The sequence below is a fragment of the Antechinus flavipes genome, chromosome 5 (assembly GCF_016432865.1).
Source record: "Antechinus flavipes isolate AdamAnt ecotype Samford, QLD, Australia chromosome 5, AdamAnt_v2, whole genome shotgun sequence".
NCBI lineage: Eukaryota > Metazoa > Chordata > Mammalia > Dasyuromorphia > Dasyuridae > Antechinus > Antechinus flavipes.
Window position 1 is genome coordinate 296,926,272 of NC_067402.1, and position 23,703 is coordinate 296,949,974.

The 23,703-nt window shown below is 51.6% G+C and overlaps 1 protein-coding gene and 1 long non-coding RNA gene across 3 annotated transcripts in view; both read left to right on the top strand.

Moving 5' to 3' along the window:
- TBC1D22A (TBC1 domain family member 22A) overlaps positions 1 to 11,770 on the top strand; it is a 271,714-nt gene extending 259,944 nt beyond the window's left edge. For both annotated transcript variants that reach the window (XM_051963006.1, XM_051963007.1), the window contains one exon: positions 10,153 to 11,770. In XM_051963006.1, coding sequence (XP_051818966.1) covers positions 10,153 to 10,281 — 129 coding nt within the window. In that variant the 3' untranslated portion in view covers positions 10,282 to 11,770. The remainder of the gene's footprint in view (positions 1 to 10,152) is intronic.
- A 594-nt stretch (positions 11,771 to 12,364) lies between these two features.
- Positions 12,365 to 23,243, top strand: LOC127539045 (uncharacterized). Its single transcript, XR_007947813.1, has 3 exons — positions 12,365 to 18,474; positions 20,390 to 20,490; positions 21,144 to 23,243. It is a non-coding gene; the product is annotated as an uncharacterized LOC127539045 (long non-coding RNA).
- Positions 23,244 to 23,703: the final 460 nt, after the last annotated feature.

The window sequence follows — 23,703 nt, forward strand, 5'->3', positions numbered from 1 at the left end:
TTAACGCTCGGTTCAGATCTCCACTCTTCCCGGAGGTCTTCTGTGGCCCTTCTAACCCTGAACACGGCCTCTCTAGGGATTTCCTCAGGAAGTCTGCTTCTTCTTCTCTTGTGGCCTGTAGGGGAGATTCAAGAGAGCATTTGGGTTCTTTCTGTGTATCCCCAGCCACCCCGTGAGCTTTTGGAGGGCAGGAGCTGTACGCTCTTCTCCTTTTAAAGTTAGTGCCAAGTCTTGAATCGCGCCCCAGTAAGTAGCACTCATTCGCTGGTGGATTTTCCTACTTTGTTCAGAGGGATTTTAGTTTTTCGGAACTTCTTGTCTGGATGGATCTCTGTTCTTCCCTTGTTACTGCTGCTTCTCTGCTGCCATGTAGCATCTCCACTTCCTCCCTAGTTCCCAAGAAAATAGATGGGACCTGAGAACAGGCAGCGGGGGCTCCATCTATTCCATGCCCCCAGACACAGTACAGTGTCTTGTATATTAGAACCCCTTAATGGATGTTTGTAGAATTGAATTAATAAGACCTGGTGCTCAGAAGCCAACACAGAGATCCACGCAAATAACCTGAATTCCACATTCTAGGAGACGTACATTAGAGAGGCGCAGTAAGCCATTGGCTGTGGGCAGCAGGAGCGAATCAGGGCAGACTCCCTGTAGGAAATGGAATTTGGACCAGGCTTTAAAGAATGAAGAGGAGTTCAACCAGTGTTATGGGATATTGACTGAAGGTCTTGACTAAAAACTGAATAGACGTGTCCCCCTCTGGATCTTCCTTCCCTTTATCAGCAGCGTTCTCCTTGGCACCTGGGCAGTACCAGGCTCCTTTCAGGGTGGCTCAGCCATGGCCCCATGCATTGTCTTCATAGCCAAGTGGAGGCCGATGCTATGGTTTTCTCATGGGAATGAAGCCAGGAAGAGTTGGGTTTTTTATGCTAGAGACAGTAGGGAGTCCCTGAAGGTTGTTGAGTGTGGTCACCCCTGTTTTCAGAAGGCTAATTTAGCACCTGGTATGGAAGAGAATAGTTGATCACAGGAGTAGGGAGGCTTATTAGACTGATGACAGTCCAAGTGGAAGGTAATGAAAGCCTGTGAATGGAAAGGAGATGGATGGGAGAGATGCCGTAGACCCATAGTCAGGGAGGCTTGAAGCTGGAATCTGAGAGATTCCATTCCCAAGTTGTAATTAAGCTGGGGATGCACTGGTCGGGGAAGCTGGCACTCTCAAGCTCAGAGAACTTGACCCTTCATGGAGTAAGCTCTCAGATGAATGCACCCCGCTGGGCGTGGATATGTCTGCTGGGCCGCCAGAATGTTTAGGGAGGGAGGACCGCTCAGGGCCAGGTCCTGGGGCCAGTGCAAAGTGGGGAGACGTACTCTCCAAGCGGGGATTCAGCATCGTCTGTTGCCAGAGAGGCCCAGAGACGGCGTCCTGCGAGCCCTCAGCATCTCCCTCCTGGGCTCCTGGAAGGATGGGGGACAGTCCGAAGGAAGTGGGGGTGGGTTCCTTCCCAGGTGAGTGAGGGAGAAGCTGAGTTGGAGTCCAGATGCAGCCCTCGTAGCTGCCCCAGAACTCTGCTTTCGGCCTTACGTCTCTGCTGCTTCTCTGGGCCGGTGCCGGGCTGGTAGCCACAGATACTCGTCGACGGCCTCGCCTCGCCCCAAGCAGCGTCCTCTCTGACTTCTCCGGGCTCCCGGGGTCCTTGGTTCTTGCCGGCCGGGCCAAGCAGAGAGTCCCCCTCTATTGAGTGCTCGTTAGCTCCAGATTCAGTCAAGTTAAATTGTGTGTGATGAGTTGCTTTGAAGACAGTTCCACAGCGGCAGGAGCCTCCCAGATGATTTCCTTCCCTAATTCCATTTCTCTGCCCTTCTCCCTCCCTTTGATTTCATTGAGATAATGAGTTGAAACAGCTAGAAAAAAGGCTGCGGGACTTGGGCTGTCTTTGCTCTTCCCATCAGGCCTCTCGGAGCGGGCAGCGTATGCGCCGCCTCTGCCACGGACGGTGGCGTCCCGGCCCCTCGGCCAGATCCTTTCTGACAGGGGGCGCGGGCCCGGGAGGAGCTCCGGCTTCCTCCGTGGCCGCGGCTCCCGTTGCACCCGCTTTTTGGATCAGCTTTAAGTCCAGGAGCATGGCGGAGCTCCTCCTGCTCTGCGAGCACCAATTTAAGCAAGCAGAGGCTTCCTGCACGTCACGCTCCGGTGCAGAGAGACTCGGGAGGGAGCTGGCTTGGCCAGCCCGCACTTGTATCAGCACCCTAGAGGTACAGTTCTCATCAGGAGCTTTCACCTGAAAAAAGAGAACTTAATTACAGGTACAGGTGCCCTGCGGGGTCTGCAAGGATCAGCAGGGGAAGGCGCTGTCACACAGAGGCCTCTCCGCTTGGCCAGCTGGCTGTGGCCAGCCCCTGCTTTCTGTCTTTGGGACCCAGTTCCTCTGGGATTTGATAAGCGCCTCCAAGTCATGGCAGAGCTGTCCAAGAGACCGCTCCCAGTGCCTGCATTTCCTGATGCTAGTGGCGGCAGTTGGGGCAGCAGAGGGGAAGCCCGGTCCTGGCCAGCATGGTGGGCATCGGAGCCCTTTGAAAATAGGTGTGTGAAACTGTGAGCCCAAACCAGCCTCAAAATTTGCTAGTCCAAGCTCCTCATTGGATAGACAGGGAACCTGAGGACTGAGTCCAGCTGGGCCATTTCTCCTTCAGCGCAGTCAGACAGGAAGATCAGGGAACCCTAAGGGACACCCCCAGCATAGCCAGAGGTCACCCTGTGGTAGGTGATCAAGTGGGTGGTGAGACAATGGACTTTTGCCTTTTTTTTTTTTTGCCTTCCCAGCCAGGGTGCAGAGTGATCTCTCTACTGTCACACAACATTCTCTGTTCTTTGGGCTGTTGGTTGAAATGTTTCTGAGTAGGACAGAAAGGTTGAAAGGCAATTTTCCTGCAAGAAACTTGCTATCTCCTCTGGCCTGGGTCATGGGCCCAGAGCAATCACATACTTTACTAATAGTGGGGGAAGGAAGATCCTACTTTCCACATCATGATGACCTCCAGGGTTCATTTATTTAAAAAAAAAAATGTCAAGGGGAGGGGAACTGATAAAACTGTTTCAACCGAGATTGTCACGGTGCCTTGTTGTACAAGGGACCCTCGGACCATGAAGGCCAGACCCACAGAACGCTCTCTTTGATAGGATCTACAGTCTTCAGCCATGGCCTGGGAGATGGGCCCCGTTGGCCAGCGAGGGCTAACCCTGGGTGAGAAATTGGCTCATGAAGCTCCATCTGCCGAGGTCGGGCCAGGTGCCCACCGGGCAACTGCGCGATCTCAGAGTAGACACGGGCCTGGGCCTGCCACGAGGTGAAGTGCCTTTCTTTGGCTTCACATTCTGAGACAGTGCAGTGCCTGCACATAGTAGGGCCTTAATAAAGGTTAGTGATGGACCCTGGCTTATCTCCCACTGCACTTGGAAGATCAAAGTCTCTAAAATCCAAGCCCCTTTCCCCTGTTCTTCTGTATTTCTCTATTCTTCTGGACTCTCAGACTTGAAACCTTTTATCATCTTGAAAATTTCCTTTTCCTTCCTACCCCGCCATAGCGTCTTTTGGTTCTTTCTCCCCTAAGCCTTTTGAACTCCAGGACCTTTTCATGGCAGGACCGCCACCCCACTGCTCCTGTATCCATCCCATCCTCGCCTTTCCCTGGCTCCCTAGCCTGCAGAATCTGCCCGCCCCAGTCCGTCCCAAGTGCGGTGGCCCCAAGGCCGAACCCAGAGCTGCCCGTAAGTTACCGGCTCTCTCTCCAAAGTGCAGAGAAGAGAAGCTGGGTTAGCAGCAATTTTGGTTCTGCTTCTGCCCTTTTCCCTTGCCTTTCCAGAGTGATGAGGCACACTCTGTGCCCGCTGCGTTCGGTAAGCACCGAGGTCTGAAAAAGGGCCGCTTGCGCTTGTCCCCAGTAACCACCGTCACAGCTCAGTAACAAGATTTGTAACCGTGCAGTTTTGGAACACAAACTCTGTTAAGCCATAAACCTAGTTTTAAACATGATTACAAGCCCTCCTGTGAGCACAGTCTGAGTGTGTAAGTGAACGGAAGGGGAAGCCAATCAAATTTGTGCCCTTTTCTTTCCTTCTTTCTTTTTTTAAGAAGGAGGGAAAAAAGATTCTTGTGATTGTGGCTAGAATCAACAAACTTAAATCAGGTTTTCCTGGAGGGAAAAATAAGAAAGCCTGTAATCTGAGCAAGGTCAAAAGAAGCAAATTGTCCTCGTCTTTCCTTTTGAGAAAAGAACATGGATGTTTTGTTTTCGTGTGCATTTGTCTTTTAATTAGCATCTGCTGTAGATCTCCTAGATTCATGGATTGTTTGGAGCTGGAAGAAACCTTGGGGGCCAATGGTACCGATGCTCTCATTTGAGGAAATGAAGGCCCAGAGATGTTAAGCAGTCTCTCTGGGATTGTCCAGTGGGTGAGCGGCCTTCCTCTTCTGACCCACATCTTAACGCCTTTTCTCTCCACTCTGATTAGCCTGATGGGACTAACCACTGACTGGATGACCGGCAGCTCAATTAAATAATGCAGCCGCCACTAAGTCATTAATCGCACTCTGAATGATCTGGGAGGGATGTCAGACAAATAATGATTCCTCTCCTGCCTTTTCTAGGGATATTTAAGAGATTCCTGATAAACCCTCCATGATAGCCCCCAAATACTCAGATGCTGGTGGCTGATCTTCAGACGATCACATCATGTCACTGGGTTTTTTGAGCATTTCAAGTCATAAACATGTGCATGGGGAAGCCTTAGTTATTTGGGAATAGGAATGGGAAGAGTCCCTTGTCCCAGTACAGATCTCCCTCGCCCATGAGGATCCTCCAGCCTCTACTGGAAGATGTTTGGGCATGGGAAGGTCACTTCTTTAGGGGACAGCTCCCTCCATGATGGGATGGGCCTCCAAGACTGTCTCGTTCTCTTCTCTGGGACAAAGGGTGACAGCTTCCACTTTGCCTCTCCCTTAATCTCTGCTCTAGGCCATTTTTGACCCGATTCTCCTGTCATAGAATTTCCAGGCCCCCTTGCCATCCTAGTCCATTCGCTTCTGAACATGCTCCACTGTTCTGCGGTCCTTTCGAGAGATGACCCTGCATCCGAGTACTGTATTAGAGATGTATTCTGGTCAGCACCCATCTCTTGGGGAATGGCTAAAACCAGTTGTGGTGCATGAATGTCGTAGAATATTACTGTGCTGCAAGAAACTGAAATATATTCTGAATCCCGGGAAGCCTGGGGATCAATTAGGAGGCTCACGCAAGCATCCAGCTTTGGCTTGGGGATTAGAGAGACATGGATGGTCGCATCCCCAATAGCATTTGTTTGGTGCATTAAAGAATTAAAAAACTAAAGTGCTTTGTGAGTTCCAAAAAAGAAAGGGAGACTTCCTGGAAAAAAGTGGAATTGGGGTTATACTCAAAGTAACATAGAAGAACTCAACGGAGAGGCGGGGGAGAGGGGTGGACGAGGATGGGAGGACTTTCTAGGAAGAGGGGACAGCAGGGAAATGGCCTGAAGGGGAGCACACAGGGAGATGGAGGATCAGTCATTTGGCTTGGAGCAGAAGATGGAGGAGGATAGTAGGAAATGAGGCTGAAAAGGCAGTGGTGTGCCCCCTGTGGAGGGCCTCGGGTGCCAAGCACAGGAGTTTGACATCGGTCTTAGGTGCCAGGCACAGGAGTTTGACATCGGCCTCAGGTGCCAGGCACAGGAGTCTGACATCGGCCTTGTGTCCGTTAGGGAGCGGAGGAGGCCCGGGTGTATTAAATGTTTGCTGACTGCTTCTGTTGTTGGGACAAGAAGCCTTTGTGGACTTCTCTTCTGGTCCTCCTCTTTCCCACCTGGGGGATGTGGGGTGTTCCCAGAGAAGTGTCAGTGAGCTTGGAGACGCCTTCCTTCCACTGGCCTAGATCGAGAACTTGTGCCCAGAACTGGGGACACAGATGTGACAAGAGCCCTGGCCTTCTCCCCGGTAGCCTTGCGTGTTCTCCAGTGAATGAGGGTGGGCCCAGGAACCAGGTTTGGTGCAGTGGGAGGGAGAGCAGGCAAGGTTCAGGGGAAGGTGGCTCTTGGAGAGCGGTCAGCCAGAGCTGGGGAGTGAAAGGGTCCCCCGGAGGTCCCGGGGCTGCCTCATTAGGTTTTCGTGGCACCCCTGGCATTGACTGGCTCCATTTTCTTTCCCTTTCCAAGCCAGACATTTCACGTGGAATCAGTGTCTGGGGCTGAGTGATTGACCACTTGAAAAGCGGCTCTTAGAAAGGCTGACAGACCCGTCATGGCAGCCAGTGCAGGCTCCAGAGGCAAAGATTCATGACTGAGGGACCGCCAGAAGGACGGGGGCTGAGCTACAGAATCAGTGGTGGAGAAGGCAATGGATGGACGGATTGGGCCGGGTGGGAGTTTCCTGCCAATGTCCCTCGGCCCTGACCAGGGCTCCTTCCTCCCTTTGTGCTCTCGACCATCCCCTGGGTTCAGGCTCCTGGCCTGCTGGAGGAAGTTGACTTCCTGGTGGGACATTGTGCCCCCCAGCCTTGGGATTCAGAAAGCATTACGCCTCCTTTCATGGGTGGGCCAAGCGGCTGGGGCAGCAGCCCTCCTCCCTTCCCTTGGGTTAGCCTTTCCCCAAAGCCACTCCAGCTTCCCTCTTACACTTGTTCCTAACGTGTACAGACGGCTGGAATATGGCCTCGGGGCCCAGCACTCTGAGCCAGGAGGGCCGCTGATGAATGTTCCCCGAGCCGCCTGTCAGATGAGGCTGCCGAGATGCAGGGAGACCAGCGCAGAGACTTGAGACCCTTCTTGGTCTGTTGTGGTTGTGCTTTGCTGATAAAATTACAGTGACGGAGGCTGTCCGGCCCCATTTGTTCCGGGCGAACACTGGGAGCTCCCGGGCTCCCAAGCACGGGGAGCAGGCGAAGCGCCAACTGTCGGTCTCCCTTCCGGCCCTCTTTCAAGATGGCCCCTTTTGAGCTCTGTCAGGTCCAGTACTGGCTGCCGTCTACACTTTTCTCATTCCCCCAACCCGACCAAGGGCAGATTGAGAGATCTGTCCCCAGCCTATCGCCCGCGGTCCCCACTGGTCCAGCTCTTCCTCGGTATCTTGGGGCTGGCCGGCTTGGGATCCAGTCGTCAAAGAGCTTTACAACTACGCTTGAGCTCCATGATGCTTTTCATTGGCCGGTGCTTCATTCCCCTCCGTAGGCATTGTGCTTCATTACGTTTTCAGCAGAGCCATACAAATTAGAGACTGCTATGGACAGAAAAGTGAATTAGATTAATTAACCTGGCTGTGTTATTGGTGTGCCGACTCCTGGGTTCCGGCTTCATCTTTTCCTATTAACGGAAGAAAATAATAATTGTAGGCAAATGAGTCCTTTGTCTCCGCCGTATTAATTTATTCATCTTGGCTCTGTGGTAATTTGTAAACTTCTGCCTCGAGTGCCTTTTAAACGGCCCTAACCGTGTTGTCTGCTCACTATTGATTAGCAGATGTTTCTGCTGTTTGACATCAAAAGTCATCTTCCTTTCCCATCATCCTCCCTAAGGATCCGAGGCTACTTTGACGTAAGAGAAAGTCAGAGGGACCCAAGCAGTGCCTGGTGATTGGCCCAAACCCGCAGGAAAGCCAGCGTGGACATGGCGGCTCCTTCTCGGTTGGGGAAGTGTCAGATCCCTCGTGATTAATGAGTACATAGAGATTTAAGTGGTTACTATGGGCCGGACAGCACGCAAAGCTCTGGGGGGTTCATTTTGTTTGAAAAAGCTGCCTTCAGGAAGCTTATGGTCTAATTGGAGCGGGGCACGGTGTGCAGCCTAGTGTGCATGAACAATCGGAGAAGAAAAGGGCCTGGAATTAAGAAGGGCTGGGGAAGGCTCCCTGCAGAAGGCGAGATTTTACTTGGACCTTAAAGGAAGCCGGGAGTGCGAGTCATCACAGGAGCAGAGGAAGGACGGAGCAGGTCGAGAGACAGCGGGGCTTGTTCATGGAGCAGCCGGGGGCTCGGGGCATGGGGTCGTGGGGGAAGGAAGGCGTGAGGGGGTCAGAGAAGGGGGGGAGCTTGTGTGGGGCTTCCAGTGCTGAGCAAAGGGTGCTGCATTGGATCCTGGAAGACATCGATAAGGGGAGGGACACGATGGGACCTTCATTTTAGGAAAGTCTTTAGTGGCGGAGTGGAGGATGGTCCGGACAGGGGGAGAAGCTATTGCCACAGCCCAGGTGGGAAGCAGTGAGACCTGCGCCAAAGTGGGGCACTCAGAGCAGAGGTGGGAGCCCGTTGGAGAGATGCTGTGGAAGGGAGCTAGCCACTGCCTGGCTACGGGAAGGGGCGAGGTCCTGAAGATTCCAAGAAGACTCTCAGGTTGGGACCCGAGGGATGGGCTGCTCTCACCAGGGAGAAGTGGCGAGGGGGGAAGAGAGGCAAAGATGCTGAGTCCTGCCCCCAGGGAGCTGGAGGGACCAATGAGAGGGGCTGGCACCCACCTGCGGGACAAAGTTGGCCTCTGACCCCTCTCCCTGCCCCCAGATGCATTAGCTCAGTCAGGAAGCCTTTATTTAAGGGGGTGCCACCGGGGGATGAGAGTAGCCTGAGACCTTAGGGAAGCCCCTCACTGAGGCTCAACTCAGATTTCCCTTTGTGTCAGATGTGGATCATCAGCCCCTCCCTCACAGGGCTGTGTCCCACAGAGAGCTCTGCAAACCTCCACGTGCTCTAGAAGTGTCGGCTGGTGACTCTGCCCAACGCGGGGCTCAGTGCTGAGGAACCGGTCCTGGCCCTCACAGAAGGGAGGCCGGTGCAGAGACCGCGGGGACGGGGGCCATAGGAGGCAGCCTCTGGGGGAGGCCGGCGCAGAGACCGCAGGGACAGAGGCCGGTGCAGAGACCGCAGGGACAGAGGCCATAGGAGGCAGCCTCTGGGGGAGGCCGGCGCAGAGACCGCAGGGACAGAGGCCGGTGCAGGGACCGCAGGGACAGAGGCCATAGGAGGCAGCCTCTGGAGGCTGTGGGGAGGAGGAGGCTCAGAGATTCTCTATAAAATGTTAACCCAATCTCAGGGCTTAATAGAGTTGTCACTTACCCCAGGCTACCTCCTTGGGGTTGATAATACACATCATTTTGTGGTTAATAAAACATTTCATGAGGGCTGAGGATTTAAAGCTGGAAGAGCCCTGGGCCATTGCAGGCCTGGAGGTAGTAGCCATTTCAAGGCCAGGGCCTTGGGTTCGAGAGCGGGCCGAGTCTTCTATTCGGTGTGATTACAGGAGGGCTTTTGGTTTGGTGGGTTTTTGTTTTTGGTTGTTTTTTGTAAGCCTGGACCCAAGCATTTGTTCTGCCTTGTAAAGGTCAGCTTCCGAGTGCGCCTGTCACGTGGCAGACCTGGCAGGGCTGGGCCCTTCTGCCCCCCTCCAGCTGCTGTGCCAGGGTCAGGGTCCCGTCACGTGCACAGAAGCCCCAGGGAATGAAAAGTAACGCTCTTGATTTAAGGATTGGGCCTAACGGAGAAAGGCCCCAGGGGGCTCTGGGCCGGGAAGTTTCAAACCCCACGTTGGGAAGGCGAGGTGTTGGGAGAGATGATGGAAAACTCACTGGAGTCACAATTACACGGGATTCGTCGTGGAACTGGGTCCCATGAACTGGCGATCACTAATGTGGACTGAAAAGGAAGAGGGTCAGGGTGGGGGGGGGGAAGTGGTGGTGCAGGGGGAGGGGAGCAGAGGAGGGCTGGCGATGCAGGCCCAATGAATGAGTTTTTAACACGGGAGTAGAATCCCTCCAGCTCTCCCGGGCCGTTGGGGGGCCCAGGCCCTGCCCTGTCCAGGTCTGAGCCTCCTGTCCCCCCGACCTCAGTCTGGGAGCGCGGGCAGATATCCGAGTGTGGCCGGCGCTCCCGCGCTGCCCGCCCCAGCCCGCTCCCGAGCGCCCCCTTCCGACGGCCTCGCTCTCCCGTCCCCAGCTGCCGCCCGCTCCCGAGCGCCCCCTTCCGACAGCCTCGCTCTCCCGTCCCCAGCTGCCGCCCGCTCCCGAGCGCCCCCTTCCGACGGCCTCGCTCTCCCGTCCCCAGCTGCCGCCCGCTCCCGAGCGCCCCCTCTGACGCCTCGCTCTGTCTCTCCCCCAGGAGCTGCTCATCTTCCTGCAGAACTTGCCCACGGCCCACTGGGGAAACGAGGAGGTCAGCGTTCTCCTGGCCGAGGCCTACCGCCTCAAGTTCGCCTTTGCCGACGCCCCGAATCACTACAAGAAATGAGCCGAGGCCGGCCGCGGCCCCCGCAGTAACGCGTCCTTTCCGGTTTGCACATTTCCCGACTCACCTACTAATTGTGGCATACTTTGTGAGGTGCGCACTGAGGCCGTGTCTACACGGGCCTCGGGCCCGGAGGGAGGCCGGCGCCCCGCACCCACTAGAGCCGGGGCCTTGGCCCGTGTAGACACGGCTTAGAGAGCCTCGCTTCTTGCAACAGAACAGGAGGGGATCCCGAGGTACCAAAGACAGACAGGTGGACGCCCCTGTGGCGGGACCTTCCGGCCCGAGGCCGCCCCGCGGGCTCTCCGGGGCTCCGCCCCGCCCCCTCCTGGGCCCCGCCCCGCCCCCTCCTGGGCTCCGCCCCGCCCCCTCCTGGGCCGTCTCTTTGCCAAACCCCGTAGCCCCGCCCCCAGGGCCCGAGGCGGGCCGTTCCGAGGGCGGCCGAGGCGGCGGGACAGGTGGTGGCCTGGAACCCCTCGGGAGCGCTTGCTTTGGTGGCTCGGCTCAAACTGGAAAATTCTATTCTACTAAAAGTCAATGGAAATTAAAAAACAAACGAACAAAACAGTCCAGTGTGTCGTGAAGCACGTGGGCTCCCGGGCCCCCTGGCTTATTCGGAGGAGGGAAGGGCCAGAGCCAACCTCGGGCCAGCCCACGGGGGCGGGCCTCGGGCCCCGGCCCGGCTCCTCTCCCTTCCTGGAGACGGCCTCTCCGCGCCCGCCGTCCTGCCCCGCGTTTGCCCCGCGTTTGCCGTCTCGGCAGGGGCCGGCCCAGCGGGAGGGAGGGCATGGCGGCCTGAAGATGGGCCCCGATTCCCGTCCTGCTGTTGCCCCATGGGAAAGCCCTTCCCCGGCTCCCCCGAGACCATCGGTCTGGCCATAGGACCCCCACCCCCGTCTTTGCAGCTTCTTGAAGACCCTTACTGCCACTGCTTCCCCGGAGGGCCAGCCGCTAAGCCCAGCCTCCCTCCAGAAGGGGGACGGCAGCCCGTGAAGGGCGCAGGACGAGGCTGGGAGGGAGCCCTGTCCCCCTGCACTCCGCCCCTGCCCGGACCGGATTGCCAGGGCTGCTCCACCTTCTGTCCAGCGTATGGAGCAAAGGGAAAGCCCGCCTGGCCCAGCGATGAGCCTTCACTGAGAAATGGGGGACCCCTCCCCAGTGCTCTGGGGACGAGGGGGTCTCCAGGTGCCAAGGGTCAGGGAAGGGAACTGCGGGCACGGGCCGGGGGATGTCTTCTGGGACAGGCACCTCAGTGTAGGAGCTGGGGGGAGTCCCGGGAACCCCTTAATTTGTAGGTGAGAAACAGGCCCAGAAGAGGGAAGGGGCTTCTGGGACTGCCCCGGCGGCCCCTCGATCTCTGTGTGCGCGCCCCGGGCATTTCGCTGGGCTTCCACGGTGCCTTTCTTTGGAAACGTGCAGGGAGGGGGCTCGGCTGTGTTCTTTGAGTTGTACCGGATCTGTCCAAAGTTATTAAAGCTCGTGTTGTTTCAAACGCAGCGTGATGGAAGCATCTGTGGTGGAAACCTCTGGGCCTCAGGATAGGAAAAGGCCCGGGAGAGCGGGGCCGGGGACGTGTGGCCGAGGGCTCGGACCCTCCCTCGGCTGCAGAGTGAGGGGAGGCCGGGCAAGCAGCAGAACCAGACTGGGCTCTCACCCTGTCTAGCTCTGGGACCTTGGTCCAGTGATTTCTCCTGAACAACGAAGAATGCCCCTCCCAGCCCCACACCCCCTATTCTCAGGCCCCCCCCACTATCCAAAGACCCCTCCCACCCTGACATTCTCTGCTGTGAGGTCCCTCTCAGCTCAGGAACCCCCAGGGGACGAGCCCAAGCTGGTGAGAGGCCTGCGGGCTGTTCTCTCCTGGGTCCCAGGCGGCAGGTGGGGGAGGGGGGCGGCTGCAGAGACGCAGTGAAGCCTTCTACCCAAATGGGCTGCTGGGCAAGAAATGGGCTGCGCCTGGAGCCGAGAGGCTCCGGTGTGGAAAGCTTCCGGGCGAAGGTGGCGATCCCTGATGGGAGCCGGGCTGGAGGCCGGCCTCGCGGGCTCTGTCCTGGGCCCGTCAGTGGGTGCTGAGCGCGTCCCACGAGGCCGGCCCATCTCATCGCGCCTGCACCGTCCCGGTGCTGGGGGCCGTGGCCGTCCGCGCCGAATCGCCACGTTGAATGGCTGCCCAGCTCTTCCCTCCTGATTCCGGTTGTTCCAGCGTTCAGCCCTAGAGGTCTTCATCACATTAGCCAAATCACCTTCCGGGTTTCGGAAAGAGGCCTGCTCGCTTAGAGTCTGGGCACGAACGCGCCCTTTGCCCCCCCTCCCGCCCCCGTCTCAGACCGTTAGCCCGAGCCTGTCTGAGAGACGCCGGCAGTTGTCTCAGACCATCTGCTGCCCATCCGGAGGTCAGCCTCTGCAGCAGCCCGGCCCGGCCGGCAGGAAGAGAAAGCCTCCACGTGTTTAACCACTCGTCTGCGTCAGCACCCCCCGGTTCTCTGCCCGGACTCATTCCTCAGTGGCTAGCGCCCCCAACCTCTCTGTGCACTCCCCAGTAATACCCCCTCAGCTTCCGCTGTCCATTCTCTCCCTGAGGTGTCTGCATCAGCCCTATTCTCGCCCCCAAATCGGCCTGCCCCTCACCCTGTGGAGCCCCATCCCTAGGGACCTGTCTCTTACGTCGGACTCCTCTCTATTCTCTGGCCCCCCCTGAGACCTTGTCTCCCCCGCCTCATCCCGCTCCACTTTCCGGATGGCTCCGTTCTCCCAGGCCGCTTGTCCAGCGCTGCTTACATCTTCTCTCACCCAGCCTCAACACTGATCCCAGAGGAGGACGTAGAGCACTGTTCCTCGTGGCTTCTCCCCCTGCCCCACCACCCTCCATGATTTCTCCTCCTGGCCATTAGCTGTGGATCCCCGGCTATGGATTTCTTCATTAGTTCAGTGCCTGACCCAGAGATTCTTCCCTCCCCCAGGTCCCGCCCGCTTATTTGTGGGCCTTTGACATGTATGCTGATATTCTTTCTAATACTCTTGTTCTCTAGGTCCTCAGCCATTGATGAAGTTTCCCATGAGCCTTTCCCCCTCGTCACCTCGACCATGTATAGGGATGGCCATTGGTCTTGCCATAACTCACGTGTCCTTTCACTGCCATATTCAAACATCTCAAATCCCTTTTGTTTCGGTCATATCCGATTCTTCATGACCTCAAATCCCTTGATGTGATCTTAATATTTTGTCATTCCATCTCTTCCTTTCCCTGACTTAGGATTCTTAGCCCTGCTCTGGTCCACACGGTCACTCCCAGTCCCACAACACCTCAGTTCTCTGTGGCATCCTCTTCTCCATGTTCTCATTGTGATCGATCCCTCAGTGTATCAGTTCACCTCTGCACTGTCCTCTTGAATCCCTCCCCCATCACATTTCCCCAAATCTCGACCCCGTTATTCCGTTTCCTTCCCTCCTCTTCAGGTGCTGCTGAACCAAACTGAAGGAAGTCACAAAACCATGTTCGATGGCTCTAGTATAAATCTGTTATGTCATCTCAACAAGAACCCATTTTAGCAAAACAACCCTCCTTCACTAATTCTCTATCTCACTTGCTTCAGTAGCTCTTCCAAATCTTTCCTCTTTTCTCCTCCTGTAGAATGTTCCTCTTGTTCATTCGGCCACCAAAAATATTGGGGCCATTCTCTCAGAATTCCCCCTTCCTTTTCAACTCAGATGAGTCAACTCTCTCCCCTCCATAGTCTCCTCTCTCATCTCAGATCAAGAGTTGGTCCTTCTCCTTGCCAAGGCCATCCCCAGTATAGGCACCTTTGATCTCATCTCCTTCTGGCCTCACCCAACAGACCATCCCCACTTTTATTTTCTCCCTCTGATCTTCTACCTCTTCCAGTCTACTGGCTCCTTTCTTGCTGCCACCAAACATGCCCTTGTCTCCTCCAAAAGCCCTCACTTGATTTGACCATCCCTTCAAGAGAGTATCCTGCATCTCTCATTCTCAGCTAAATGCTTTGAGAAAGCTATGTACAAATGACTCCTTTTCAGATCATGATGCAATAAAAATTCCATTTAATAAAGGGCCCTGGCATGGTAGATTAAAAATTAATAGGAAATTAAATAATCCTAAAAAATAAGTGGCTCAAAGAACAAATCATAGAAATGATAATTTCATCAAAGAGAATGACAATAATGAGACAATATAACAAAATTTGTGGGATGCAGCCAAAACAGTTCTTAGGGGAAATTTATAAATGCTTACATCAATAAAACAGAGAAAGAGCAGATCAATGAATTGAGTGAGCAACTAAAAAAGCTAGAAAAAGAACAACCTAAAAACCTTCAATTAAACACCAAATTGAAAATCTGGAAAATCAAAGCAGAGATTAATAAAATTGAAAGTAAGAAAACCATTGAATTAATAAAATCAAGAACTGGTTTTGTGAAAAAAAATAATTAAAATAGATAAATCTTTGGTTAATTTAATTTTTTTTAAAGAAAACTCTATTTACACGACATGCCTCCATGTCCCTCCTCTCACTAGTTGGTAAATCAGTTTCATCATTCACCAAAGCTGCCCTACCCAAATTACCAATGATCTTTCTTCACAACCTAATCTAATGGTCTTTTCTCCATCTTCATCCTTTTTGCTCTCTTAGCAGCTTCTGAAACTGCCAATCACCCACTGCCCGTGTATACTCTCTTCTCTCTAGGTTTTCTGTGTTTTTCCTCCTATCTTTGTCTTCCTTGCTGGGTCTTCATCTGTTACTCCCATTAACTCTGTTCTAGGATCTTTCCTCCCACTGTATCCCATCTCCCTTGTGAACTTCATCAGGTCATGATGCTCAGGTCTTTATATCCAACCCTCCTCTCTCCTGACCTCCATCTCCAACTGTCTATTGTTCATTTCCTTTTGTGTTTCCTCCAGATAATGCTGATGCCCAATGTCTACTGTAGGACAAAACTCCCCCACAACTTGTTGCTATTCTAAATTTCTATTTTTCTGCCCAGGGTACCATCATCCTTCTGGTCACCAGGTTCCAACTGGCTCATCTTTGCCTCCTCATTTGAACTCTCTCTTCATAGCCAATCACTAATTGTTTCTATCTATCCCTACAACATAGTAACACCCTAATCGAGCCCCTTATCACCTCACTCCAGGCCTCTGGCATTAGCTTTCTAAGTGGTCTTCCTGCCTCAAGTAGCCTGTTTCCCTACCTCCATTCAACTGTTGAAGTTATTTTCTGAAACTGCAGGTATGATTTGGCATCTCCTCTCCCCTACTCAAGAAACTCCCATGACTCCCCATTGCTTCTGGGACTGACCTATTGCCTCTGGAACCAAGCATATACCAGGTATTTATGAATCTTGCAAAGTCAATGGAGAGGAACTGTCCTTTCCCAGCTGGAGTGGGAGCGGAAATATCAGGAGCCCCGGACTTTGTGAGGGATGTCCGAGAGGCCCCGTCCCCAACCCTCCCTCTCTGAGTCAGTCCAAGACCCTTGGATTGGGGAGAGTGAAGAAGTCTGTTAACGACACCAATTAATGAGTGTGAAATGCCATTTACACCAGGGGAACAGCTGCAGACAGCTGGAGATGGCTCCAAACCTTGGCACCAATGTAGACAGATGCTACCTTTTCTCCCTCCTCCCCCAAGTGATTCCTCCTTTTTAAATTAACGGCTTCAAAGGTCTAATTAAAAAGGATACAAAGTAGTGATTTTGGAGAAAGGCTTTTGTGCCTGGTGTTAATTATGTTAGCGCAAACAGGAGAGAAATCTGATTTCAAGTTACCTTCCTCATGCTATTCAAGGGGAAAGGTGTACGCTGTTTGAAACCTCTTGATCTGATGAAAACCGACAAGCTTTGTCACCTCCATGGTGCCTAAGCATCTGTGAATGCATGAGAATGCATGGGAATGGTCATGGAAGGGAATGTCCTGTGGCCTGGTCCATAGCCCATGAATACAATAGAGCTGAAGGTCCTAAACAGAGAGCTCATTTGGGTTTTATTGGACTTAACTGAAAACTCCATGTCACCATGTCTTGATCTCAGCACTATTGATCAGAAGGGTTATAAACTCAGAATGGGGAGGGGCCTTAAAATGGAATGTCAGAACCACGAGGAAGCTTAGAACAGAGAATGTTAGGACTGGGAAGGGGCTTTAGAACAGGAGATGTCAGAGCTCGGAAGGGGGTGTCAGTGCTAGAAAGGATATGGAGTCAAGGAATATAGGTTAAGAGGGGCCTTATTTACTTCATTTTGAGATGAGAAGATTGAGGATTTTAGCTGGGAAGACACCTGCCAAAGGTCATGTGGTATTCCCCTAAAACCAAGAAGAATGGATGGCCTCGGAATAGTAGAAAAATAAATAATTTGGGAACCAAAAGATGCAAGATAGATTCCCAGCTCTGACATATATCTGTTATGTGAGTGGTTCTGAGTCACTGAATCCCTCCGATCTCATCTCATTCATCCGTCTGTCAATCAATCAATAACTTAAGTGCCTCCTATGTGCCAGGTACTTCAAGTGTGTATTCATAAAATAAAGGTAATCACATTCCCTGGAGCTGCCCACCTCCCGAGTTCTTAGAAGCCACAACTTTTGAAACCTTGGAGCCCCATGGCAATGGAAGTTCCTGTTCTTAGGATTCAATTCCGCAGTCAAAGGTCCATCACTACTGAGGTCTTGCTCTGCCCCTTCCTGTCTAGGTGACTTTGGATTAGTCCCTTCTACTCCCCCAGCCTCAATGTCCTCATCTGTGAAATGAAAAAATGAGGTAGAGGTAATTCCAAGCTCCTTTCTACTCTGTCAGTTGTGTTTTTTCTAGGGGGTCAGAGCGGATGGATGGATGGACCACTCTCCCAGGTGCTCTTGGACTGAGTGTTCTCGAAGGCACTAGGTTATGGAGAGCTCTCCATTGTGCTGCTGGACATAGAGCTCTCCAATATGTTACTTCATGTGGAGCTCTCCAGGGTGCTGCTGGACATAGCGCTCTCCAAGGTGCTGCTTCATGGGCAGGTCTCCGATGTGCTGCTGGACAAAGCGCTCCCCAATATGCTACTTTATGGGGGCTCTCCGAGGTACCACTTCATGGGGAGGTCTCCAAGGTGCTACTGGATAGAGGACTCTCCAAGGTACTGCTTTATGGGGAGGTTTCTGAAGTGCTGCTAGACAGGGTACTCTCTAAGGTACTCCTGAATGGGGACTTCATCTTCTGCAGCTCCTTTCTCCTCGTGCCCTTCTACTTTGATAAAGTTCACTGGGGATGCTGCAAGCAAGCTGTATTTAATCTCCAGAACGGAAGCACGTTCAATTAGTCCATCATCTCTGGGTAGAGCCCAAACAGACACTTTCTTGGACATTTCTCCTGTAAGGAATCCCAGAAGGGTGATGGGAGGGAAATATTATAGAGTACCTTTGAAGGTCACATTCCTAACAACACTATGGAATCTAGAAGATAGAGCCTGATTTGAAATTTACATGTGAGGAAATGAAGCCTGAGTAAGAGAACCATCTGTGGTGCTGGAAACATCACTGGGCACTGGAATGAGTTCCAGTTAGTTATTCAGTAACTAACTGTGCGACCCTCTCTCAGAACTTTGTTACTTCCTCCCTCTGAATCCTGGTTTGTGTATCTATAAAATGGAGGAAATGACATTTTTAATGACTTAATTGTGGGGCTACTGGGAGGCCCACCTGAGCTAATGGATGGGAAATTGCTTTGTAAATTGTAAAGGCTACATTGAGTTCTACATGGGTTTATTAGTGAGAGGAAAGCTTCATGGAGATGAGGGGTCTTAAGTTGGGTCTTCAAGAAGAGGTGGTTTTCAGATTACAAAGTCCCAGGAAACATTACTTCTGATATTGTTTTTTATCCCCCATAATCCTATGCACAGAGTAGTTGCCTAGAAGAAGTTTGATGGTGGAGGAATGAACAGCAGCAGGTTCACCTCTGCTCCTGGCTGTAGGGAGTAAATCTGCAAAGAAGAATTGAAACTCACTGCAGGAGTGAAGTTCTGGCTGGATCTGCCAACCCCCAAGAGCAAGAAGTCCAATGGACTTGGAGGGAGAGCATCCCAGTGAGTGGGAGCCCAGAGTGAGGGGCCTTTGCCACTATAGTAGGGAGGATGGAACAGAGATTCGAAGAGCAAGAGAAAGAGGAAACTGAGGCAAAGAGGTGAAGTTACTGTCCCAAAGGCATAGCTAGTAAGTATTTGAGGCTGGATTTGAATTAATTTTAAATGAACTTTCTCTCTCTATATGTCTCTCTGTCTGGGTCTCTGTGTCTCAGTCTCTCTGTCTCTGCCTGTCTCTATCTCTCTCTGTGTTTCTATCTTCTCTCCATCTCTGTATTGCTGTGACTTTGTTTATCTGTCTCTTTCTGTTATTGTCCCCTCTTTTTCTCTGTTTCTCTGTCCTTTCTGTCGGTCTATGATTGTTTGTATATCTTTCTGTCTGTCTCTCGGCCTCTATCTTTGCCTCTCTCTGTTTCTATACCTTTTTCTCTCTCTCTCTCTCTCTATATATATATATCTGTCTTCTCTCTGCAATTTTTTTTTGTCTTTTTGTCTTCTCTTTGTATCTCTACCTCTCTGTCTGTCTCTATCTTTTTCTCTGTCTGTCTCTGTCTCTGTGACTGTCTGTATGTCTATCTGTCTCTCTGTTTTTCTGTCTGGCTTTGTCTTCTTTTTTGCCTCTCTGTATCTCTTCCTCTATCTTTGTCTCTGTTTCTCTGTGTGTCTCTGTCTCTCTCTTTTTCTGTCTCTCTCCTTAACTGATAAAATCACAGCTTCACCAACATACCCAATAAATATCTATTATGTTTTTTGCCAAAACAGTTTCTGATCTGTGGGCAGAGATCACAACCATGAGCTGCTTGCTAAAAGGATGACCCTGCTTGAGGCAACAAACCTTTTATTTTAATCACATTAAATACAATTATTTTCTGCTGTGAATACATTCCTCCCACCTTCTCAGACGAGGAAGAACGAATGGACTTTTGTCTTTTCTGAGTGATTGTCCTCAAATGCATTAGTTTCTCTCCTGGGCTAGCTTTCTTTGAGATTCTAAGGGGCTCAACACCGAGTAACCTCATATTGTCGGTCATCTTGAGTTCTTGTGTCTGTTTCTTTGTTTATATTTTTGCCCCTTGTGGTTGGGCTGCCTTGAGCATCTCCTGCCCTAACTTCTAGCTAACTGCTTGGGATCTTCTGTGATTTTGGGAAGCAGACAGTTAGGCTTGTTAGAACCGTGCACAAAAGCAGAGTCGGCAGTTCCTGATTAACATGCTGAGGGGCTTGCGTGTGAGGAAACTGCACGATCTTGAATGTCTAGACTGTGATGTCTAGTGTGGCGACTCAGATGCTGCTTTTCTAGGTTGGGTTAGCTACTCTTGTGTAAGTGAGGAGAAACTGAACCTTTTTTTCCCATGAAGATTGAGCTGACAGCTGTGATATCTCTTGGGAGACAATATGCCGTCTCCTCTAAAGCCATGACTGAGCTTCCTTCACATTATCCCAGCTCTTCAATCATCCCTAGGACCAAGACTGAAGCCCAAAGACCCTCCTTGTCTATGAGCTCCTAAAAGCCAAAGGCTCCTGCTCAGTCTGTACTCTGGAGCCTTGACTCTGAGGAGGCCTGAGGCTTGGAGCTGTCATTTTCTTCTCTGTGCCTCAGTTTCCTTATCCGTAAAATAGGAACGATGTGACCTCACAAAGTCATGAAGCTCCAAATAGTGGGAATTTCTATGCTTCTTTAAATTTGGAAATTATTCATCTGCTCTAGAAATGGCACGTCATTACTCTCTGCCACCTCCCACTAGCTCAGAGCTGGGACAGCCAGTGTGGGGCCTGGCTGATGGCTATCTCAAGTTTGAATTTTTCTGTATTACTTCTGTTTCTCACCATCAAAGATAGCCAAGAAAGCCCAGTCCTAGAGACCCAGAATTCAGAAAGAGAGGCCAGGGATCAGGGTTTACCATCTCTAGCCATTCGTGCAACTCTTTGTATCTTGCCATAAGGTGTGTAATTGAATCTCCTCTTGGGCCAGACTGGGACTTGGCAGGTGTAACTGATGGTGATGGACTTTCACATGTGGTTGTAAGAGTCCATTTACTCCCCAGGTCTCAGCCTCAGGAAAGGGGACAAAGAGTGCATCTGGGCTCTCTGTCTCACCCAGGACTGCAGGAAGGAATTCAGGCCTGATATGCTGATGAAGAAAGAGGTAAGTCAAATCATCTGATTAGCAGGGGTCGAGCCATTGTTCCCATTGGAAGGGTCCTTGCTAAGGACAAAGACTAGCTCAGAAAGAATTCTCTCTCCCCAACTTGGCAACATCATTCTTGGAGGAAGGGTGTCATGTGGGGATCCTGTGGTGCCTGGATGGAGGAGAGATACCTGCAGTCTCTGAAGGGCCCTGGAGGCATCCATGGGAGATGAAGATCGGCCCTGAGCAAGAGGAATAACTGAAAAAAGGGGAAGAGATGATTCAGGGGGACTGAGAGAGTGGGCATGATTCAGTCTCCAAGCTTGTGAAAAAGAAGGCAAAAGTCCCTGCCTTCCTTCTTCTGTTCTTTCAGGAGTCAGAGGCTCTAAGACCTCAAGTTACATCATCGTTAGGAAGGTGCTTTCTGGGGTACCAGAAGGGCTTCTGGGTGTGCATGGGTGAGGTAGAAGAGGTGCTATAAGCCTGGGAACTTGGAAAAGGTCAGCCCACCCCCCCTTCTCAGGCTCATCTTCTGGAGAGTCCAAAATAAATTATTACATTATTACATTTTAAGTTGACAAGTAAATCTTATTATAAAAGTATAATGACATTATAAAAGATATTTTATTCATTCATTTTGTCCTCTCATTTGCTTTGACACTTCATTATAGCTCCTGCTCCATGAAGGTCTAAAGCTCGCATTTGGCAAATCGACGGAAACTTCCAGCAAATGCAGACTCCTCCAATCTGCTCCCCAGAGATGACCCCTTCAGAGTCAGCTATAACAGCGTCTGACGGACTTAGAAGGCTCTTTGCCTGGCCTCCACCTGGTCAAAAGCTCCCTTTGCCCACCCTTGACAAGTGGTTTTTCTGAAGACTTCCAATGGATGGGGAACTCACTACTCGCAACATAATTCATCTCACTGGGGGACAGCTCTGCGTGTAATGAAGTTCTTCCTTTACTGAACCGAGACTAGCCTCCCTGTAGCTTTCATTCCCCCACACAGGCACACATGCATGTGCACACAGCATCACTCCCCCAAGTATCCTCAGATACTTAAAGAGACCCAGTCAGATTATTGTTCTGTAAGAAACGGCCAGCAGGATGATTTCAGAGAGCCCCGGGGAGACCTATGTGATCTGCTGCTGAGTGAAGAGAGTGGAACCAGGAGATCATTGTACACGGCAACAACAAAATTATACAAAGATCAAGAGCTGTCTGCTCCCAGAGAGGGCTGTGGGAACTGGGCGTGGACCACGACATAGCATTTCCACTCTTTTTGCTGTCGTTTGCTTGCTTTTTGTTTTATTTTTCAGTTTTCCCTTTTTGATCTGATTTTTCTTGGCAGCATGATATTTGTGGAAATATGTATAGAAGAACTGCACGTATTTAAGATCTATTGGATTACTTGCTGTCTGGACAGGGAAAAGGGAGGGGAAAAATTTGGAACATAAGATTTTGCAAGGGTGAAGTTGAAAATTATCCATATGTATATTTGAAAATCAAAAAGGTTTAATTAAAAAAAAATCCATTCAGGATCAGGTCACCTCCACCAGGAATTACAGCCAAATGATCAGTGTAGATTGTTATGATTTTTAAAAGGGAAGAAATGATGTAACACATTCATTAACCAAAAATTAAGCACCTACTATGTGCTTGGTATTGTCTTAAGTCCTGAGGAGCTAGGACAAAAAAAAAGATAGAAAAAGTCCTTACTTTGGGGGAGCTTCTGCCTTCTCAAGGAGACAATACCTGCAGAATAAAGACTGACCAATTCTAGATCGTTACAGACAAGGGTATGGGAGGGTGGAGACCTGAGCACTCAGAAGGTGCACCTCTCCCTAGTGGGATGTGGGCTGTTCTGTCCCCTCCTCATAGAACTTTGCACACATCAGAGCAAACAGCATCTCTGTCCCTTTGGAGCAAGAATTGGTTTTCAATAAGAACAATGGTAGGAACAGCAGCATTTCTACAGCACTTTAAGGCTGGTAAAGAGCTTCACAAATATGATTTCATTGAGCTTCACCACAAACATGGGAGGGACATTTTACAAATGGGGAAGTCGAGGAAGTTAGAGGTAAAATGACTTTTTCAGGCTCCCCCAGCCACTGAATATGTGAGGCTGAATTTGAATTCCTCCTGTGTACTGCAGCATCCATGTGTCTTTACTAGCTCACCTGTCCAAGAGGGGGTCAGTCTCATTAAGGTCCGTGCTCCAAGCCCTGTAATAGCTGTTTCAGGATGCTTCTCGGAGATAGCCGCATCCTGCCTCTTTCCACGTAGGTGGGTTTCCCCTCCACTTCCTCTGCCTCCTCTAGGCCTGAAATCCTTGGGTGTGCCAAATTAAATACCTGAAAAGTCTCCTGAAACGTCTATCGGTTACTATGGTAACGGGAGAATAATGCCCATTTCCCTGTAAAGCGCAGCAGACAATCCCATTTCCCCCCTTGCATTAAAGCCGGCCAATTATTGCTAATCGCTGGTGGGTGAGAAGCCGGGCTCTCCCAGGCAGACCTCCTCCTCCTCCTCCCCGTTAGCATCGGCAGGCGACAGTGCCCGGCCGGGTAGGCCGGGCTGCGGGATGTGGATTATCTGAGAGTTCATTATCAGAGCCCAGGCTGGATTGATTATCAATAACCGGCCTTTCACTTACTTACCATCCTGCGGCGGGTTGGCTGATTTAATATCCTGGCGGTCCCTCAGCTGATCTAATCAGCCCAGCTCCTTCCATCTGGAAGCTTTGGGAGGCGGCGAGCTCCCCAGGCCCGATCACATCCCCATCCCTGCCCACTCAGGGCTGTTCCCCCGCCTCCTCTGGGGTCTGGGATGGGCAATTGCCCCGTTTCTTCCCTCAACTGGACTGGGGTTCCAAGGGAGATCCAAAGCAGACTGTGACTCTAAACTTACCAGCCAGAGTGACCGTGGCCAGGTCACTAGTATGGAAAAAAGAGGCTTTAGAGTCAAAATCCGAGTTAAAATTCAGCTCTGCCATGTACTAACTGTGGGTCTTGGTTTCCCCTGTCAGATGAGAATGCCAATGATCGCAGCTAAGATTCTGTTTGTCCATCTACTAAATGGGGATGACTTTATGGAGTTATTGCAGGAAACACATCAGGTCCTGCAGAGGTGGGAATGATCTGTGTTGACGAGCGTGGGGGAGACCCCAGAGACCCCAGCATTTGCAGGAGGAGACTCAGCCCCACCAAGCTCCGCCGTGGCTCAGAGCCCAG